General features: G+C 36.5%; 5 protein-coding genes across 8 annotated transcripts; 2 read left to right on the top strand and 3 right to left on the bottom strand.

Moving 5' to 3' along the window:
• Positions 1 to 130: 130 nt before the first annotated feature.
• Positions 131 to 3,152, top strand: LOC18605240 (cell division cycle 20.5, cofactor of APC complex-like). The gene is made up of 8 exons (XM_088804891.1): positions 131 to 455; positions 618 to 716; positions 984 to 1,175; positions 1,389 to 1,655; positions 1,756 to 1,858; positions 1,952 to 2,268; positions 2,555 to 2,716; positions 2,805 to 3,152. The coding sequence occupies exons 1-8, from the start codon at positions 204 to 206 to the stop codon at positions 2,946 to 2,948; spliced, it is 1,536 nt and encodes a 511-aa protein (XP_088661017.1). The 5' UTR covers positions 131 to 203; the 3' UTR covers positions 2,949 to 3,152.
• A 29-nt stretch (positions 3,153 to 3,181) lies between these two features.
• Positions 3,182 to 5,704, bottom strand: FSD2 (Fe superoxide dismutase 2). 3 transcript variants are annotated; one of them, XM_018116823.2, is made up of 9 exons: positions 5,438 to 5,691; positions 5,312 to 5,361; positions 5,009 to 5,083; positions 4,528 to 4,716; positions 4,283 to 4,454; positions 4,066 to 4,184; positions 3,890 to 3,916; positions 3,741 to 3,764; positions 3,182 to 3,623 (listed from the first exon to the last, which is right to left on the bottom strand). In XM_018116823.2, exons 1-9 carry the CDS (start codon positions 5,493 to 5,495, stop codon positions 3,414 to 3,416), a joined length of 924 nt encoding a protein of 307 aa, XP_017972312.2. In that variant the 5' UTR covers positions 5,496 to 5,691; the 3' UTR covers positions 3,182 to 3,413. The 3 variants fall into 3 exon arrangements, with proteins under 3 accessions (XP_017972312.2, XP_007038205.3, XP_007038206.3); XM_007038143.3 differs by having other exon boundaries at positions 5,312 to 5,358; positions 5,438 to 5,688; XM_007038144.3 differs by lacking the exon at positions 5,312 to 5,361 and having other exon boundaries at positions 5,438 to 5,704.
• Positions 5,705 to 6,730: 1,026 nt separating this feature from the next.
• LOC18605242 (Transcriptional coactivator/pterin dehydratase) lies at positions 6,731 to 8,697 on the bottom strand. The gene is made up of 3 exons (XM_007038145.3): positions 8,205 to 8,697; positions 7,205 to 7,397; positions 6,731 to 7,046 (listed from the first exon to the last, which is right to left on the bottom strand). Exons 1-3 carry the CDS (start codon positions 8,556 to 8,558, stop codon positions 6,955 to 6,957), a joined length of 639 nt encoding a protein of 212 aa, XP_007038207.1. The 5' UTR covers positions 8,559 to 8,697; the 3' UTR covers positions 6,731 to 6,954.
• Positions 8,698 to 8,781: 84 nt separating this feature from the next.
• On the top strand, positions 8,782 to 10,301 carry LOC18605243 (uncharacterized). The gene is made up of 2 exons (XM_007038147.3): positions 8,782 to 9,812; positions 9,956 to 10,301. Exons 1-2 carry the CDS (start codon positions 9,117 to 9,119, stop codon positions 10,079 to 10,081), a joined length of 822 nt encoding a protein of 273 aa, XP_007038209.2. The 5' UTR covers positions 8,782 to 9,116; the 3' UTR covers positions 10,082 to 10,301.
• A 64-nt stretch (positions 10,302 to 10,365) lies between these two features.
• Positions 10,366 to 13,489, bottom strand: LOC18605244 (metacaspase-1-like). Of its 2 annotated transcripts, XM_018116733.2 has the most exons (6): positions 12,870 to 13,489; positions 11,585 to 11,915; positions 11,233 to 11,353; positions 10,922 to 11,003; positions 10,800 to 10,828; positions 10,366 to 10,567 (listed from the first exon to the last, which is right to left on the bottom strand). In XM_018116733.2, exons 1-6 carry the CDS (start codon positions 13,240 to 13,242, stop codon positions 10,508 to 10,510), a joined length of 996 nt encoding a protein of 331 aa, XP_017972222.2. In that variant the 5' UTR covers positions 13,243 to 13,489; the 3' UTR covers positions 10,366 to 10,507. The 2 variants fall into 2 exon arrangements, with proteins under 2 accessions (XP_017972222.2, XP_007038210.3); XM_007038148.3 differs by having other exon boundaries at positions 10,800 to 11,003; positions 12,870 to 13,483.
• Between the last annotated feature and the right edge of the window lie 1,508 nt (positions 13,490 to 14,997).

The raw sequence follows: 14,997 nt of genomic DNA on the forward strand, positions 1-14,997 counted from the left end.
TATCCATTAAAGTACAATGTTTCCAGAATTTCTTACAACACAATCCGGGCTTAATGGTCGTGCTTAACGCCAGTCCAGAGACTTGGACTTCACTTTCTCTGGTCATAGAACGGTAGGCCAGGAAAACCCAATAACATGGGCCATGAACCTAATACTTTTTAAAAATCGAGGTTATAATCCAACCCATTTTTTCAATTTACCCTATGGGATTGGACTCGACCCCATCTTTGAACAATTACAACGGTTGGTCCTTTTGGCGGGAGACAGATGTCAAGGCGTCCCCTGTTCCACTCTGTTGTAATTCCTTCTTTTCTTGCTTTCTAAACAAAGAGGGCAAAGACTCCAGAGTATTTTGGAACCTCAAAATGGATCAGAGCGCTATGTGGAAACTCCTTGAATCGGATTGGTACTCTCCAAGACGACTCCATGACAGTCCCACTGAATACGATTTTCCGGTGCCCATGATCTTTCCCTTCTATATTATTTTTCTCTCTTCTTCTATCAAGAAACACCCATTTTGTATTGTTCTTTACTGTTTTTCATTGAATGTTTTATAAGTATTATTAGTTAATTACTACTTTCTTGTTATTTGTTTTTACTTTTGGGTGTTTGCAAAGGGGGATCGCTTTTTACCCAACAGAAGTTTGATGAATCTTGATAAAGCCCACAGTTTGTTGACAAATAGGACCAAAGAGTTCAACACTTCAAAATGCGATGTACGTTTCATTATGTTTCCTTCTAATTTATAGTTTCTTGGGTTCTGAATTTCGTGGAAATTTCATTTTGGTTTTCTCATGTTTTTGCCATATTGATATACATCAAACCATTACAAAAGAATATCTTGATTCTTGTGTTTCACTTGCTTTTGGATTGTCTCCTTGCGGTTGTTCGCCTTGTGACTAGAATTTGATTTGGACATGGTGAAAATCTTGAAATGAGGAAAGTGAGAGTTGGTTTCTTATTTTTCTGTTGATTCCTGGCAGCAAGTTTATCGACAGAAGCTGATTGAGCATCTATCTTTACATTCCGAGGAGAGACCATCTAGGATTATGGTTTTCAGAGGAAGCCCAAAATCGAGTAGAAAGTCCATTCGTTTTGTTGATGAGATGAGACAGGAGGAGGCAGCGATGTTAGACACTGATGGCAAAAAGACTCATTATCGATGCATCCCCAAGGTACTCCTGCCCTGTTTTTGTATTTTGGATTTTTGTGAGTACAAAAAAATTTATCCTTTAAACAATACAAGGAATCGAATTGACTCTGATAAACTTGGGAAGTCCAAATGAAACGAAGGGACTGCTTGTTGTTTGTTATTCATCTCTTTAAGTAGGAAGGAAGCTTATACTGTTCATTGTTCAGATAATGTGATCAATGGTATGCGCGTGCAGGGGGCAAAGAGGATTTTGGATGCACCAGGGATTAGAAATGACTACTATGTGAACGTCATGAGTTGGGGTAAAAACAACATTCTTGCTGTTGCTTTGGGTCCGGAATTGTACTTATGGAACTCAAAGGACCAGAGTGTACACAAGTTGTTGCACGTTCGTGGGAATGATTGTCCTACAAGTGTAAACTGGTCCGAGGATGCCAAAACTCTAGCGGTTGGATATATGTGCTCCAACCTTCAGCTCTGGGATGCTGAGTCTTTTAAACTTGTATAGCTCTACTCTCTCTTCTCTTTTGGGATCAGTTTTATTGTTTCAAGGCCCTTAGAAGGTTGCTTAGAAGCATCATTAATATCTGTTTTACATACAGATTAGAAGCCTTCAAGGTCATAGTGGAAGGATAGCATCCACTGCATGGAATGGCCACATTTTAACATCAGGAAGCCGCGACAAATCCATTATCAACCATGATGGTATTTGAATCATATTCTTCACCTCTAGACTCTAGTTAGGAAAATATTTTAACATTTTAGAGAAATTTCGCTCATGTATGCTCTCTTTTGCAGTTAGAGCAGTAAACAATTTGGCTTCCTGCATTAGAAAACACACTGATGAAGTGTGCGGCTTGAAATGGTCAACTGAAGGCAATATGTTGGCAACTGGAGGCAATGAAAATCTGTTATACATTTGGGAAGCTTCCAAAATGAGTTCATCCAAATATTTGCATCGACTCAGTGATCATTGTGCTGCAGTCAAGGCCCTTGCATGGTGCCCCTATCAGCATAATGTTCTTGCCTCTGGAGGAGGCCTGAGTGACGGATGTATTAAGATATGGAACACACAAAAAGGAACCTGCATTAACAGCATAGAAACAAAAGCACAGGTAAATCCAATATTATATATTACTTTCGCATAATTTTATAACTCAATTTCGTTACTCTATTTTCCAATTTTTTTTCACCAAAAACCTTCGTATTTGCAAATTTCCTATAAACCTAAGTTGCAAACTGTTAAGTATTAAGAAGAATTGATTTATATAATTTGCTAAGCTGGTGTTGTTCTAGGATTGAAACTGCAAATATGCTTTGTGGAAATGCGTTCATTTACTACCTACCAGTTAATATTTGGTCTTCTGTTTTGAGTATTGGTAATTTGATGTAAATGAGCAGATTTGTGGGCTGGAGTGGAACAGACATCACAAGGAGATATTGAGTGGCCATGGCTACAGCACAAGTGAGAATCAAAACAAACTATGCCTGTGGAGGTACCCTTCCATGACCAAAGTGGGGGAGTTGGGGAATCACAGTTCCAGAATTATCAACCTATGCCAGGTTCAACTATTCAAACTTAAATTCTAAACCCAGTACAATATAGCAAAGTACATGACAATATAAGTTTCCCTTATTTTTTTTGTTGTAGAGCCCTGATGGAGTAACTGCGGTATCTGCTGAGGCTGATGAGACTCTTCGCTTTTGGGACGTTTTTGGACCCCCTACTGCTGGAAGTTTATCGTTTACAGATCTTCAAGGTCTTTTGTCTTTAAGGACGACTCTAATAAGATAATAGCATGTGGAGCAATCCTTCACAACATGAGAGTATCCTTCTCTGTAATTTATTCGGTTATTGTATAGATATTCAGAGGATGCTTACCAATTTTTTTCCTCTCAAACTCACTGGATATATTGGGTTGTACCTTTTACTGCTCTTACGAAGGAAATTAGTTCATGCAAGTATGCAACAGAGAATATTGATGAAAACAACATATCATTTGCCCATTTTATCCATTGTGCAGAAGATTTGCTTAAAATCACTTCATTTTCTGAAAGTGATAGGACTTTACTGATACACCACTTCATTTCTACATCTGACAGCTGAATATTCACGTATCAAAATTCAGCTGTCCAGGTATGGATAAAAACAAAACTGAAAAGAACAAAAGGATCTCTCTTTGACGTGCAAAATAAACCTCTATCTCACTTCCAAAGATACAATGAAGATATAATCACATCATGGTATATTAATCTAAATCTATTCAGCCTCGGAATCATCAGTGTCACTATCTAAGTACATCTCTACAGCTTCATCGTCAGTCTGTTTCTCCTCTTCTTCTTTTTTCCTCCTCTCTTCTTCCATTTCTCTCTCTGCAGCGAGGGCCTTTGCTTTTTCAAGTCTAGCACTAACTGCTTCCCAAGATACAAGCTTCTCCATGAACATTGAAATGTAATCCGGTCGTCGGTTCTAGCAGAAGAATAAATATTACAAAGTTTTTAGACTCACTTGACAACATTTCGTTAGAAACAATAAATAACCTCATAATCACACAAAGAAAAGCAAATTACAACCCATGAAACTTACCTGGAAGTCAAGGTAATAAGCATGCTGTTGACACAAGGCAAATCCCACCAATGGAATTAGTATTGGTTGATAAGAATAATTCTTAAAAGGAAGAATTTGGGAATAATTCAAACACACCAACAAGCAAAAACAGTTAAAACATTGATTACCTCCCAGACATCAATAGTGAGTAGTGGCTGCAGAAAATCAACAGATGATATATATTAGATGTATAGAACTAACAAATATTATAGTGTGAGTAGATTGCTTTCTACTATCGCAAAAATCAAATTGTACATTACACTTGAAACATGAATTACAAGTGTGCAGCGAGGAATGTACTCACGAAGTAGTCCCAAACAAGGGGATTCACGGCATTTGGACTTTTTACAACAACAAGCTTTTTGTCCTTCTCTGATGGCCAAGGATTTACCGCATTTTCCACATCAAGCCTATTGGCCTTGTCTGGATAGAAAAGATAGACACATTACGGTCCAAATTTTGCTAAGAACTTGAGATATTAACGGGAATTAAGTAAAGATGCCATGCTGAGTGGTACCCACATGCAAGCCATGCCCAGCCAGAACCAAATTGAGCAGCTGCAGCAGACTTGAACTCTTGGATAAATTGTTCGAAAGACCCAAAATCTCTTTCAATTAGATCTAGAAGATCTCCAGATGGTTTTCCTCCACCACCTGGTTTCATTGATTCCCAGAAGAAGTCATGGTTCCAGGCCTGCAAACAGATCATAAAATTTAAAAGGCAAATATAATATGCGATTTTAGATTTACTAATGTGTGTGACATACCTGTGCAGCATTGTTAAAGGCAGGGAGTATATCACCGTTGTTGTATGAAACAATTATAATGTCTTCTAAGGGCAACCCTTCTAGCTCTGTTCCTGCAATTTGCTTGTTTAGGTTCTCCACATAGGTTCTATGGTGCTTTCCCCAATGATACTCCAGGGTTTGTCGGCTCATATGTGGTTCCAATGCATTCTGGGCATATGAACAAATAACAAATATTTCAACTCTGTTTGCATATGTTTATTTCTTTTGATTTCTTCTTATTTAACCTGGCACATGAACATTAGCAAATGCTGTAGATTTGTCTAAACAAAGTAACAGATTATGTTTCTGGCAACAAGCTTAGCAATAGGGTCTCTTTTGCTTTCTTATGCCCAATTAATACCAATGAAACTACTCTAAAAGATTGTATTTTGAGTTTCCAACAAAAAATGTTTCAATTAAAAACGATACAAAAAAAAAAAGGAAATTTTTGAATTTTTACCAGCGTATATGGAGGAGGCTTCAGCTCGAACTTTGCCGTTATCAAATTAGTAGCAACCTTCCTCCAAAAGCGTCTCTGCAACAGACAAATTGAGTCTTTGACTAAGAAAATGGGAGAAAACAAATGACTTCTAGCGTAATGCATCTGCTTGAAAAGCTAGAAAAACTCTATAAAACTTTGAAACATTTCATCGAACAGTATTAATACACTCTACTCTCCACAACCCATTTTCATAAGCGGAATTCCTCTGAACAATAGAACAGATGAAAGGGCAGGAGCAGCAAAAAAATACGGAAGCAAAACCTGGGGTATTGTACATGGCAACGAGCTAGTAAACGGTCCACGAAGCCCTGCTTTTGCAATTACCCAAAATAATTAAGAAGGATTAAACAGAGAAGGAGCAACTAACGATGATAAAGTAAGAGCAACCTTGGGAGGGAAGTAATGGGAACGTAAGTGAAGTAGCCATGGAAGCAGCTGCCGCCATTCCTCGAGTAGGTTTGTCGGAATTTTTTGAAATCTTGGACAAGGCAACCGGCAGATATGGGACATTTAAAAAGAGGTGGGAAGAGCTGGGTTTAACTGCCACATCGGCCGTTTATGCCATTAAATGGCCGCCACGTCAGATGGGTCTCTCCGTTTTGCGAGGATAATTTCGAACTACACTTGTTGCCATGGTGTCTCGGACATGCTCGTACTTCTTTCTCTCTTTTGAGCAGTACATAGTGTGCAACATAGTACTCTACGTACTATCCAACTATCCCGGTCGATTTAGTGTTGATCTATGTTTGTTTGTAATGAGGTAATATTTTAAAAAATATATTTTTAAATAATTTACAAATTTTAAATAAAATTTTACTTTTTATTAAATTTAATTAAATTTTTATATTTTTAATATAAATCAAATTAATCAAAATATCATTTATCATTTAAATTAATTTGTATTAATGTGGTATGTTGACATGTTATTGATGACATGATTATTTTAATTTTTTTGACATTCACGACAACATCACGTTATATAAAAATAATAAATAATATTTTAATTAATAATAATTAATAAATTATTAATTATAAAAAATAATTTAATTTAAAATAAAAATATATAAATTTAATTGAACATCATAAAAAATAAATTTTTGCAAATAATTTAAAAAAAATAAATATTATGTCAATTATAATTCTCACATTTACAGAACGATGAAGATATATAAAAATGAGTAAGGTGAAATTTGAGTTGAAAGCCTAAGCATTAGTTTCATGTGAAAAAAAATTGTATTTCGCAATGTAACCGCAGTGCAATTGGCACTAGATAAATGCAACGTAACCATAATACCATAAAAGATCTTTTGTTTTTTCCTTTCCTCTTAAATTTGATTTGGAGACTTTCAAACTCAAATTGGAAACTGTAAGTTTTAAACTTTACAGTAACTTTTAATTTAAGTAAGCAACTTATAGCAAAAAAAATATTAGCATACTATTAAGGTTACCCATGACAGACAAATTTGTGGCATGTAAGGCAGCCAAGATTTCAGCATTGTTCATTTATGTTTGATCTCCATTCACAGCTCTGAATTGTTTGTTCTATCTTCCAACAATAGTCATTTCGTGACAATACCTTCAGTTCTCCCTTGTGCCATGGCACGAAGATCATGGAGTTCAGCCAGTACTTCATACAATCCCTCCTTCAAGCCAGGCCATAAAGTCAAGTAAAGGATAAGATTTGAAGGGTTAAAAATTGATCTTTAATGATTGGCAATAAAATCAACAAATGATCCATATACACAAGCTTAAGAAAGATGGGTAAAAGTACATAACAAAAAACGTTGAATCTCCCATCAACTGCATTGCAGTATCGTGAGTGTTTCTTCTGATGGAGTTGCAACGGTGACCTCATGGTCCGAAATACTCCAGCATATGCTGAAGAAGGGAAAACAGTGCTTCAATTAAGCCCAAATTCTTTTATGGGGAGCAAGATCTGATGTTTTTATTTCATCTATCTTGGCAGCCACAATGAAATCATTCATGCTCAGGCCTCCTGCAATTCCAAATAAACACTTCCGGTAAGCCTGATAAAAAGGATCATGGCACAAACCACTCCTATTTAGCTGCAGAATAAAAATGAATATTGCAATTCCTGGAAGGGGATGATTTTTGCAGGCAACTAGAGGAAAAATGCTAAGTTGGAAAGTTTACCAACGGAAGCAGTCCACAGCTCAGCTCTGACTTGATTTGGCTCTTCCAAGTGGAGATTTGGAAAATGCCCAGTGGCTTCTATAACCTTATAAATCCTATTGATCAGTTCAACTCCACATTTGAAATCTCTCAATTTCCACAAACACTGCAGTTTAAGTCCCCCTTCTTCATCCAACAGCCTCCAACCAACAACCTACAAAAGCAAAAACTCACATTTTCAACAGTAATACTCAGAAATATACCACTTTGACACACGGGCTTTCAAATGCAGATTTGCAGATAGGTATCTAAGAATAACCACTACATCACAACAACTAAAAGTACTTCTACAAGATGTTATCAATAATATTTTTCCTTCATCCCCTGGCATACACTTGCTGTAAAAGGATCTATCTCAGTGAGAAAAATCATTTAATTGAATTCTTAGACACCAGCACATGGACAGAACTTTACAAAATATAGACTTCCTAGGCTTGAACATGGATAAAACTTGACAAAATAGAGAAACATTGCGCCCTGTCAGTAACAATCTAATAAAACATAAAACCTATAGCGATCTAGCAACCACAAGGGTCCATCAATTATGATATTTCCACAGCCTAAATTTTGAATTTCTAAAACGTAATATTGCCTAAAAATTCTTCCCTTGCTAAATGATGAAGAACAAAAATTGCTTCTAATTTGAAGGGTGGGGAGGGACCGCTAAAAGTATCATCAAAGCAAACATCAACATCCAATAGAGAAACAAAACTAAGTCCCCAAGTTCCACCTTTCCACAGTTTAAAGACAAAAACCTTGGGCATAGGAAATCGGAAAGTTTAAGAGTTCTATCATCGCCAAATACAAAGATACACCGAAATTAGCGCAGTGAAGCTCCATTTCCAAGAAACTAGAGCAAAATAATTCAATCCCATTAACCTCAATTCATAAACATTGTCATCATAAGCTTTTGTAACAATTAATATTGGAACAAAGAGCAAAGGGTTATTTGCAGAATCACCTTCTTCATTAGAGCCTTAGCATCATCGACTGACATGGGAGCCTGCAAAGGAGAAACAGGAGAACAGTCTTGCTGAGCAAGAGAGAGAGCTGAGGTTTTAGGAATAAGAATCTTATGCTCTGTGTTACCATTTCCCAACACTTTCTCCCCAAACCCACTCTCTAGTTCTGCTGGGAAAGGGTCTCTGGCCCCAAAATCACCCAAGAAGTCAGTGCCCATAGCCCGAGTTCTGATGGCGAGTCGACTCCGAGTTGGAAAGGAAAACTTGGTGACTAGGTGTTGGTGGTGAGGACATGGAGAAGAGAGGCGAGGGAGGAGGAGAGTGAGAGAGAGGTGTGTGGCGGTGGAGGCCATGAGGAGTTGGGCGTATGGTATTGGGAGCTGACAACGAGGATCTTTGTCTTTGCGGGCTTATCTAGTGGTTGACACTGAAGGTCGAACCAACAACCATCAAACCGGTTCGGAACCATTCATTACGCTATTGGCTGGGGCTATTCATCATTGTGGCTTTGGGAACCCACTTCCTTTCCTTTCTAGCACAAATTGTTTTTTCTCTCCCCCCTTGGCGAATCATCACACTCCAAATTTGATCAATCAAAAGGCTAAAAAGTGGTTCGAAGTTCGAGTACAATGGTTTACGTCTTAAAATAAAGAATATACCAAAAAAGAACAACCTTTTCTTGTCTTCCCTTATTTTGTCGTTTCTATTACACTCATGACTCAACGATTTACCAATTACCACCCCTTTTATTTGTGCCCGCGAAAAGGCCAACGGCTGCAATTCTTTACTTGAAACAACATTGCTACTATTAGTAATCAAACGGCCTTATCCTATTCAATCACGACACAATCTTTATTCTCTTTTGCCCTTCTCTCAATTCAAGTTCAAGCAACATTCAGAATTCCTCTGTAATGGCTGCGGACTTTCATTCGCAAGAAATCCCACAAAAAACAGTAACGCCCCCATCAACTCCAATGCCTTCCATGCCTCTGCAGTTGTCCGGATTTCTCAGTGGAGACACCATTCAGGTTGAGGGTGACACGGGGAATTTGCACTTCTCTGTCAAATTCAATGTCCATAACAAATGTTTGTCCAAGAATGACAGCAACTTTCACTTTCCGAGTTTGAATTCCCTGGAGAATGATGTCTCTTGTCAGAAATCAAGTTTCTCTTCCTACGTGACTCCTAAAAGTACTCAGGAGATAGAAAATCGGATTGTAGATTCAGAGCCATCGATGGTTGAGAATCATGGGATTGAAACTGAAAGGACGGCAAAGCATGATACAACTAAGAGAATGGCTATAATGACAAGGCTAAGGAGTGGGGTTATATCTCAGGTGAAGTATTTTCCTCGGATTTCTAGGAAGGAATGCAGGGATTTAAGGTCTTGTATGAGTATGACAATGAAACGGAAGAGAAAAAAGAGGGAAACGGAAGATATTGTACTAGAGAAGTTGCTTCAAAGACGTAGTTGTCCTGTTAGACCATGCAGTTCCTATATTTTCTTTGTAATGGCCAGTTGGGGTTCGGTTAAGTGTTCTTCCTTTGGTGAAACAAGCAAAAGACTGAGCCAGATGTGGTGCAAACTGCCCCATAAAGACAAGAAGGTTCTGCAATATCTCTCAATCTGTCATGATTTATCTTGTTTTCCAGCGAATTTTTAATGCAAATTTGATGCTGTGTATCTTGAACAAACTTTAGACTATTTAAAACTTAAACATTAGACTCATTACTTTATCTTGTAGTGCAGATATATGAGGACATCGCTCTAAAGGATAGTGCAAGGTATAGGAGGCAATGCATGCTTCTGAACTGCCAAGTCCCGGACCCGTCTCCCCATCAGAATAGCAGTATTGATGCACATTCAGCAAATTAGGCACTGCACGGCTAGTACAGCAGAATATATGTAACTACAAGTAATCTATCATTAGATGAGTTGAGAAATTGGACAAAACTAGTAGTTATTCAAATACATTCTTGATATTCGTTTTTATTGGTAGTAGCTTTTCTCTTCTCTTATGTAGAAATAAATGGTCTTCTGGTGTTTGTAGTGGCAAAGAATTGCTCAAATGGATTAGTTCTACTTGCAAGGCAAATGGATCATGTATCAAATCTTATTGCTAGAATTAGTTGAAGATAAAAAATTATTACCTCAGAGAAAGAACATGAAAACATTTATGATTACAATTTATAAGTTAACGGACAAAACAAGACGGAATCTTTTTTTTCCTCAAGAACTGTACAAACTTCAGGGGCTTCCTCAAAAGAATCAAGCAAAGGTATGCTGTAATATGTTTAACAGTTACAGGGAGAAAGGTTTTTTGTACACATCAAATGTCTCACTGGCGGTTAACTGTGGTTCCTGCAACAAAGTTTAAAAAAACGATTATAAAATCAGTATATGTGATCATGGTTTTAAGTGCAATGTGAAGAGTAGTAAATATACTTGCAAGCCTTAACAAAAGACGATAAAGAACTTATGTTGTCAAAAATATTTCTCTAAAAAATGAGCTCCTTGGCCTTTAAAGTTTCTAATCTTCCTTGGTATATATAAATTATATAAATATGTATGAACAACCCACGTTTGGAGATACCTGTCTCAATCCACCACCAAGACTCCCCCCTGTTAAGAGCATTGTGAGAAGAGAAGAAATGAAACCACCCTCATGCTCATCTGTTTTATGAATGGTAGAACGCATTGCATTTAGCATGTTACCATACGTAGTTGCATGCCCACGTTCAATGGCTTGGATGAAGGAGAAAGTCATTGCACCAGTAGAAGCAATCCTTGATAGGGCCTGTTCACATAGCATCAACCGAACATTTTAGACTCCATATTTAGCTGGATATAGAGAAAATGATATTCTAGCCATCAACAGATAAATGCAGCTTGAAGACTTCATTTATATTGACAGCAGTTATCTGATTATCATGTTATCATGATAAAATGAAGCTGCATTTATCTGATGGTGTTTATCTTTAATATTAGTGAGATTAAAATTCTAAACATATGCACTATGACTTTACCGAAGTGTCTGCAGAAGTTTGATTATCATCACAGCCACTGAAGGAAATGACTTCCCCACCACTTGTTCCTTTCCACATCCCGGAGCGAGGGCGATGATCCTCCCAGAAATATTTCCCCTGCCTACATCCGAATGAAAACATATACAGTTGTAGATTGCAAAATTAGTATTCTATGGAATGCAAGGAACATGGAATCATATTCTATTTAAAGTGTACGTATTAGGAAAAGGCAACAATCATGTATTTATCTCAGTGACTTCTCCCCTTATCACAATGTACCATCCAATGTTATATGCACCCACTTTTGGTATATTGAATTTCAAGTAAGAAATACAATAAATGACTGACTAACCCGTCCATTCTACAGAGGAATGGTAAGTCTAATACAGTGCCACTATGGCAAGCATCAATGATTGCATGAAGCTTAACCCCATGAGGCAGAGGCCTGACAATTGTCGCATTGATTTCATCATCAACAATCATTCCCTGAGATTCAAAATCTGTTGGACAAAGTGTTTCATCGTATCCATCCACCTCATCTCCAGTGTAGTTCCTTTGCTGTGAGCCATGACCAGAATAATGGAACACCAAGGAATCTCCTGGTTGACAACCTTGAACAAGCCAATTCAATGCCATTCTTATGTTGTGTTTAGTAGGGCGCTTGTGAGGATCAGTTTCCTCCTCTGAAATGATTTCCAGGAGGGTTTCAGATCAGAAGTGGTCCGCATGAGCAACATTTAAATAAAAAGAAATAATTGCAATGAAGGCAAAGAAGCAATGGAAGCATCATCTAGTCTTAAACAAAGCATCACTGCTGCACCTTGGTGTAAGGAATATATTCTCGATGTTTCTTTTGGTTTGATAATGACTATACATTAGCAGCTTCCTGTACTGTTTTTATGTAATCTATCAGGCATTGTCACAAGAAGTGAAACATTATTTTGACAGTAAGAGATGTCAAAATGCATACCAAAATACGAAAGAGATTAAATTGAATTTCTCTTAAGTGGAATTATTAATTGAATGCCCAATTCAGTTGAAACAAATTGACCCATTATGCATGCATAAAATATGTGATATTCAAAGTTAGTTGGCTCATCAAACAATATTCACTATAGTTTAGAACCTTTCAAAAGTTAAGCAGCATTGATCAGAGGGAACAAAATCAAGTTTTCTTACCCAGCCTGTACTCCACCAAATTTACGGAAAGCAAGTTGGAATGATTCAAACTAGTTTACCAGAAACCAATAGTAAGTCCTAATTAATGTCAACTATTTCCAAAGTCCAATACTGGACGATAACACTAACCAATAACTGGTTTATTTGATTAGCAACGCGTTGAAATGCGCGTTTGTTTCATACATTTCCAAATGATTCAAGACATTCAAGTTATGGTCCAATCATTATTGAAACCATCCAGGACTGAGTAATTATATACTCTTGAATTTTGTTTCCTTAGATCAATTCAACACTTGGAATAGATAAATTAAATTAGGAGCAATCACAGAAAAAAAAAAAAAACAGAAGTCAAATAACACAGCATCAAAGAATCCAAAGTTATATTTTGTAATTTCAAATAAAAAAAAAAAGGAAAACGAAAAAGCAGCTAACAAAGAAACTAGTGAGCGATTCCTTACCTGTAAGCGTGACAATGGAGGACTCGGGAAAACTGAAGCGATTAACCAACAAATACTTCATGCAATTGGCATCGTTAATACAACCTTTGAGTTCGTAGCCGGTGTTCTTATACGACACGCCGCATATGACAGCGCGCTTGCTGCCGTGAGCTTGCGGTGGCGGTCCTGATGGCGCGTGGTTGTAAGGAGAGGGACCCTGCAGCTGTGGCGGAGGTTGTTGGTAGTAGTGGCTAGAGGACGCAGATGGAGAAGGTGCGTAGCGAGGGTCGGCTATGAGGGTGACAGCTTGGCATAGGACGCAGCGGATGGACTTGGCGCCTGGCGGGAGCTGCAGTGGGGTATGGCAGTTTGAACAGTTGACGAGCATTAACATGGCTGATCGAGAGAGAGAGACAGAGTTTCGGTACGATGAAAACAGTCTTGTTAGAATGAAAGGAAATGGTTAATAGATAATGAATAATAATAATAATAATATATAGAAATTGAAGCTTTGGATTGATTATAAAATGAGGGTGGAGGTATTGGTGGGAACCGGGAAGGAAGGTGGGCAGGGTGAGTCAGAAATGTCCGTATTTTGAATTGCATCTTCCTCGAAAACGGAAACATTCCATTACATGTGAAAGTGAAATGAACTCCGTTGTGGTCATAAATTACAGACTTTGTAGACTATAGTTGGGTTTAATATTTTTTTTCCCTAACAAGACGATCATAAAGTACCTTGGAAATGTATTAAAAAATGTGTTAACAATAATAAGCGTCCTCAAACTATACTTTTAAGTACACAACTTAAGGAACTATGGATAGAAATATTTAAATTAGGTATAAATGAAATTATTTTTAATTTATTAAATTGAGCTTTTTTTTAATAATAATAATTATAATACTAGTAAGCAACTAAGCATTGTTAAGACAAAACGTGAAATTGCTCATTCTAAAATTTACAAAAAAAAGAAAAATTGATTCGAGCTTGAACCTCTAATTTTCAGTCATTTTCCCAATCAATAATTCTTCTTTGCCCAAATGACATTTAGGTTTTGATATTAGGCACATGAAGGGGCCCTTTCAATTTCAGCCTCATGTTGCAGTTGCCACGTCAGCATATTTAGATTAGTTTAGAGGTTCTGGGTGGAGTGGTTGAAGGGTAGTTTAAGGATTTCCTCGTATCAAAAGAAAAACAAAAAACACTAAAGTACTAAAGTCTTTCCTTTAAAAAAGTACAAATGACACGTTTGATTCGTAAAATAGATAAGAATAAAATAAAATAAATATTATATAATTTGATATGATTAATGAAATAGAGTAAGAATAATTATTATGATTTATTACAGTATTTGATTGGTAACAATAGTTTTAGAATAAAAAAAATAGAAAATAAAAAAATAAAAATATCTTTTATTATATATAATTATTTATTTTTATTTTATTTTTAAATATTAATAATTTATAATTAATTAAAATATTAATAATTAATAATTTAAATATTAATATTTTTAATATAATTTAATTATTTTGATTAAAATATTAATTATTTTTATTTTTATTTATACTCATTAAAAATTTAATATATTAATAATTTAATAAATAAAATATTAATAGTTTAACTATTAATATTTTAATATTTTAATTATATTAATATTAATAACGTTTAAATTATATATATAATATTAATGTTTTAAATTTTATAAATAATTTATTCTTTTTTTTTCTTTTTTTCTTTTTCATGGGTTGGTCGCCGGAAAAGCAACTGATGTAACAAAAAGCCTATCTGGCACACCATGTGGTCGGATCTAATCACTACAGCATCAGATCGACGCTTCTCCGAGGTTGGATCTGGCTGTGGAGTGCCAAATCCAACCGTGAGATCTGATCGGGAAGCACCAGATCCGTTGCTTCCCGTGGCCAGATCTGGCCGTTGAGTGCCAGATCTGACTGGATCTCTGTTGAATGTTATCGAAAATGACTAGATTGACGCTTTCCAACCATATTCGATCGCTGTCGTCGTCATCGTCGGTGTTGAGTTCCAATTAGACAGATAATGAGAGAGGAAAGAACGTGAGAAGAGAGAAAGAAAAGAGAAAATGAAAAAAAAAAGTATTTATAGGTCTAGGGTTGTAATATTTTTAAGTTA

The sequence above is a fragment of the Theobroma cacao genome, chromosome 3 (assembly GCF_053813885.1).
Source record: "Theobroma cacao isolate CCN51 chromosome 3, ASM5381388v1, whole genome shotgun sequence".
Taxonomy (NCBI): Eukaryota; Viridiplantae; Streptophyta; class Magnoliopsida; order Malvales; family Malvaceae; genus Theobroma; species Theobroma cacao.

Bases quoted from the DNA above. Each gene is read 5' to 3' on its own strand.
- LOC18605244 (XM_007038148.3), bottom strand. From the start codon at position 13,242: ATGTTAATGCTCGTCAACTGTTCAAACTGCCATACCCCACTGCAGCTC. The intron at 11,916-12,869 runs GTAAGGAATCGC...AAATCATTTCAG, and splicing joins CTCCATTGTCACGCTTACAG to AGGAGGAAACTGATCCTCAC. The intron at 11,004-11,232 runs GTAAAGTCATAG...CTATGTGAACAG, and splicing joins AAACTTCTGCAGACACTTCG to GCCCTATCAAGGATTGCTTC.
- LOC18605243 (XM_007038147.3), top strand. From the start codon at position 9,117: ATGGCTGCGGACTTTCATTCGCAAGAAATCCCACAAAAAACAGTAACG. The intron at 9,813-9,955 runs GTTCTGCAATAT...CTTGTAGTGCAG, and splicing joins TGCCCCATAAAGACAAGAAG to ATATATGAGGACATCGCTCT.
- FSD2 (XM_007038144.3), bottom strand. From the start codon at position 5,560: ATGTCCCATATCTGCCGGTTGCCTTGTCCAAGATTTCAAAAAATTCCG. The intron at 3,765-3,889 runs GTAATCAATGTT...TTGTGTCAACAG, and splicing joins TCACTATTGATGTCTGGGAG to CATGCTTATTACCTTGACTT. The intron at 3,624-3,740 runs GTAAGTTTCATG...TTCTTCTGCTAG, and splicing joins CTTATTACCTTGACTTCCAG to AACCGACGACCGGATTACAT.
- LOC18605240 (XM_088804891.1), top strand. From the start codon at position 204: ATGGGATTGGACTCGACCCCATCTTTGAACAATTACAACGGTTGGTCC. The intron at 1,656-1,755 runs GTATAGCTCTAC...TTTTACATACAG, and splicing joins ATGCTGAGTCTTTTAAACTT to ATTAGAAGCCTTCAAGGTCA. The intron at 2,717-2,804 runs GTTCAACTATTC...TTTTTGTTGTAG, and splicing joins GAATTATCAACCTATGCCAG to AGCCCTGATGGAGTAACTGC.
- LOC18605242 (XM_007038145.3), bottom strand. From the start codon at position 8,558: ATGGCCTCCACCGCCACACACCTCTCTCTCACTCTCCTCCTCCCTCGC. The intron at 7,398-8,204 runs GTGATTCTGCAA...TTGCTTTTGTAG, and splicing joins CTAAGGCTCTAATGAAGAAG to GTTGTTGGTTGGAGGCTGTT. The intron at 7,047-7,204 runs GTAAACTTTCCA...TTGGAATTGCAG, and splicing joins GCTGTGGACTGCTTCCGTTG to GAGGCCTGAGCATGAATGAT.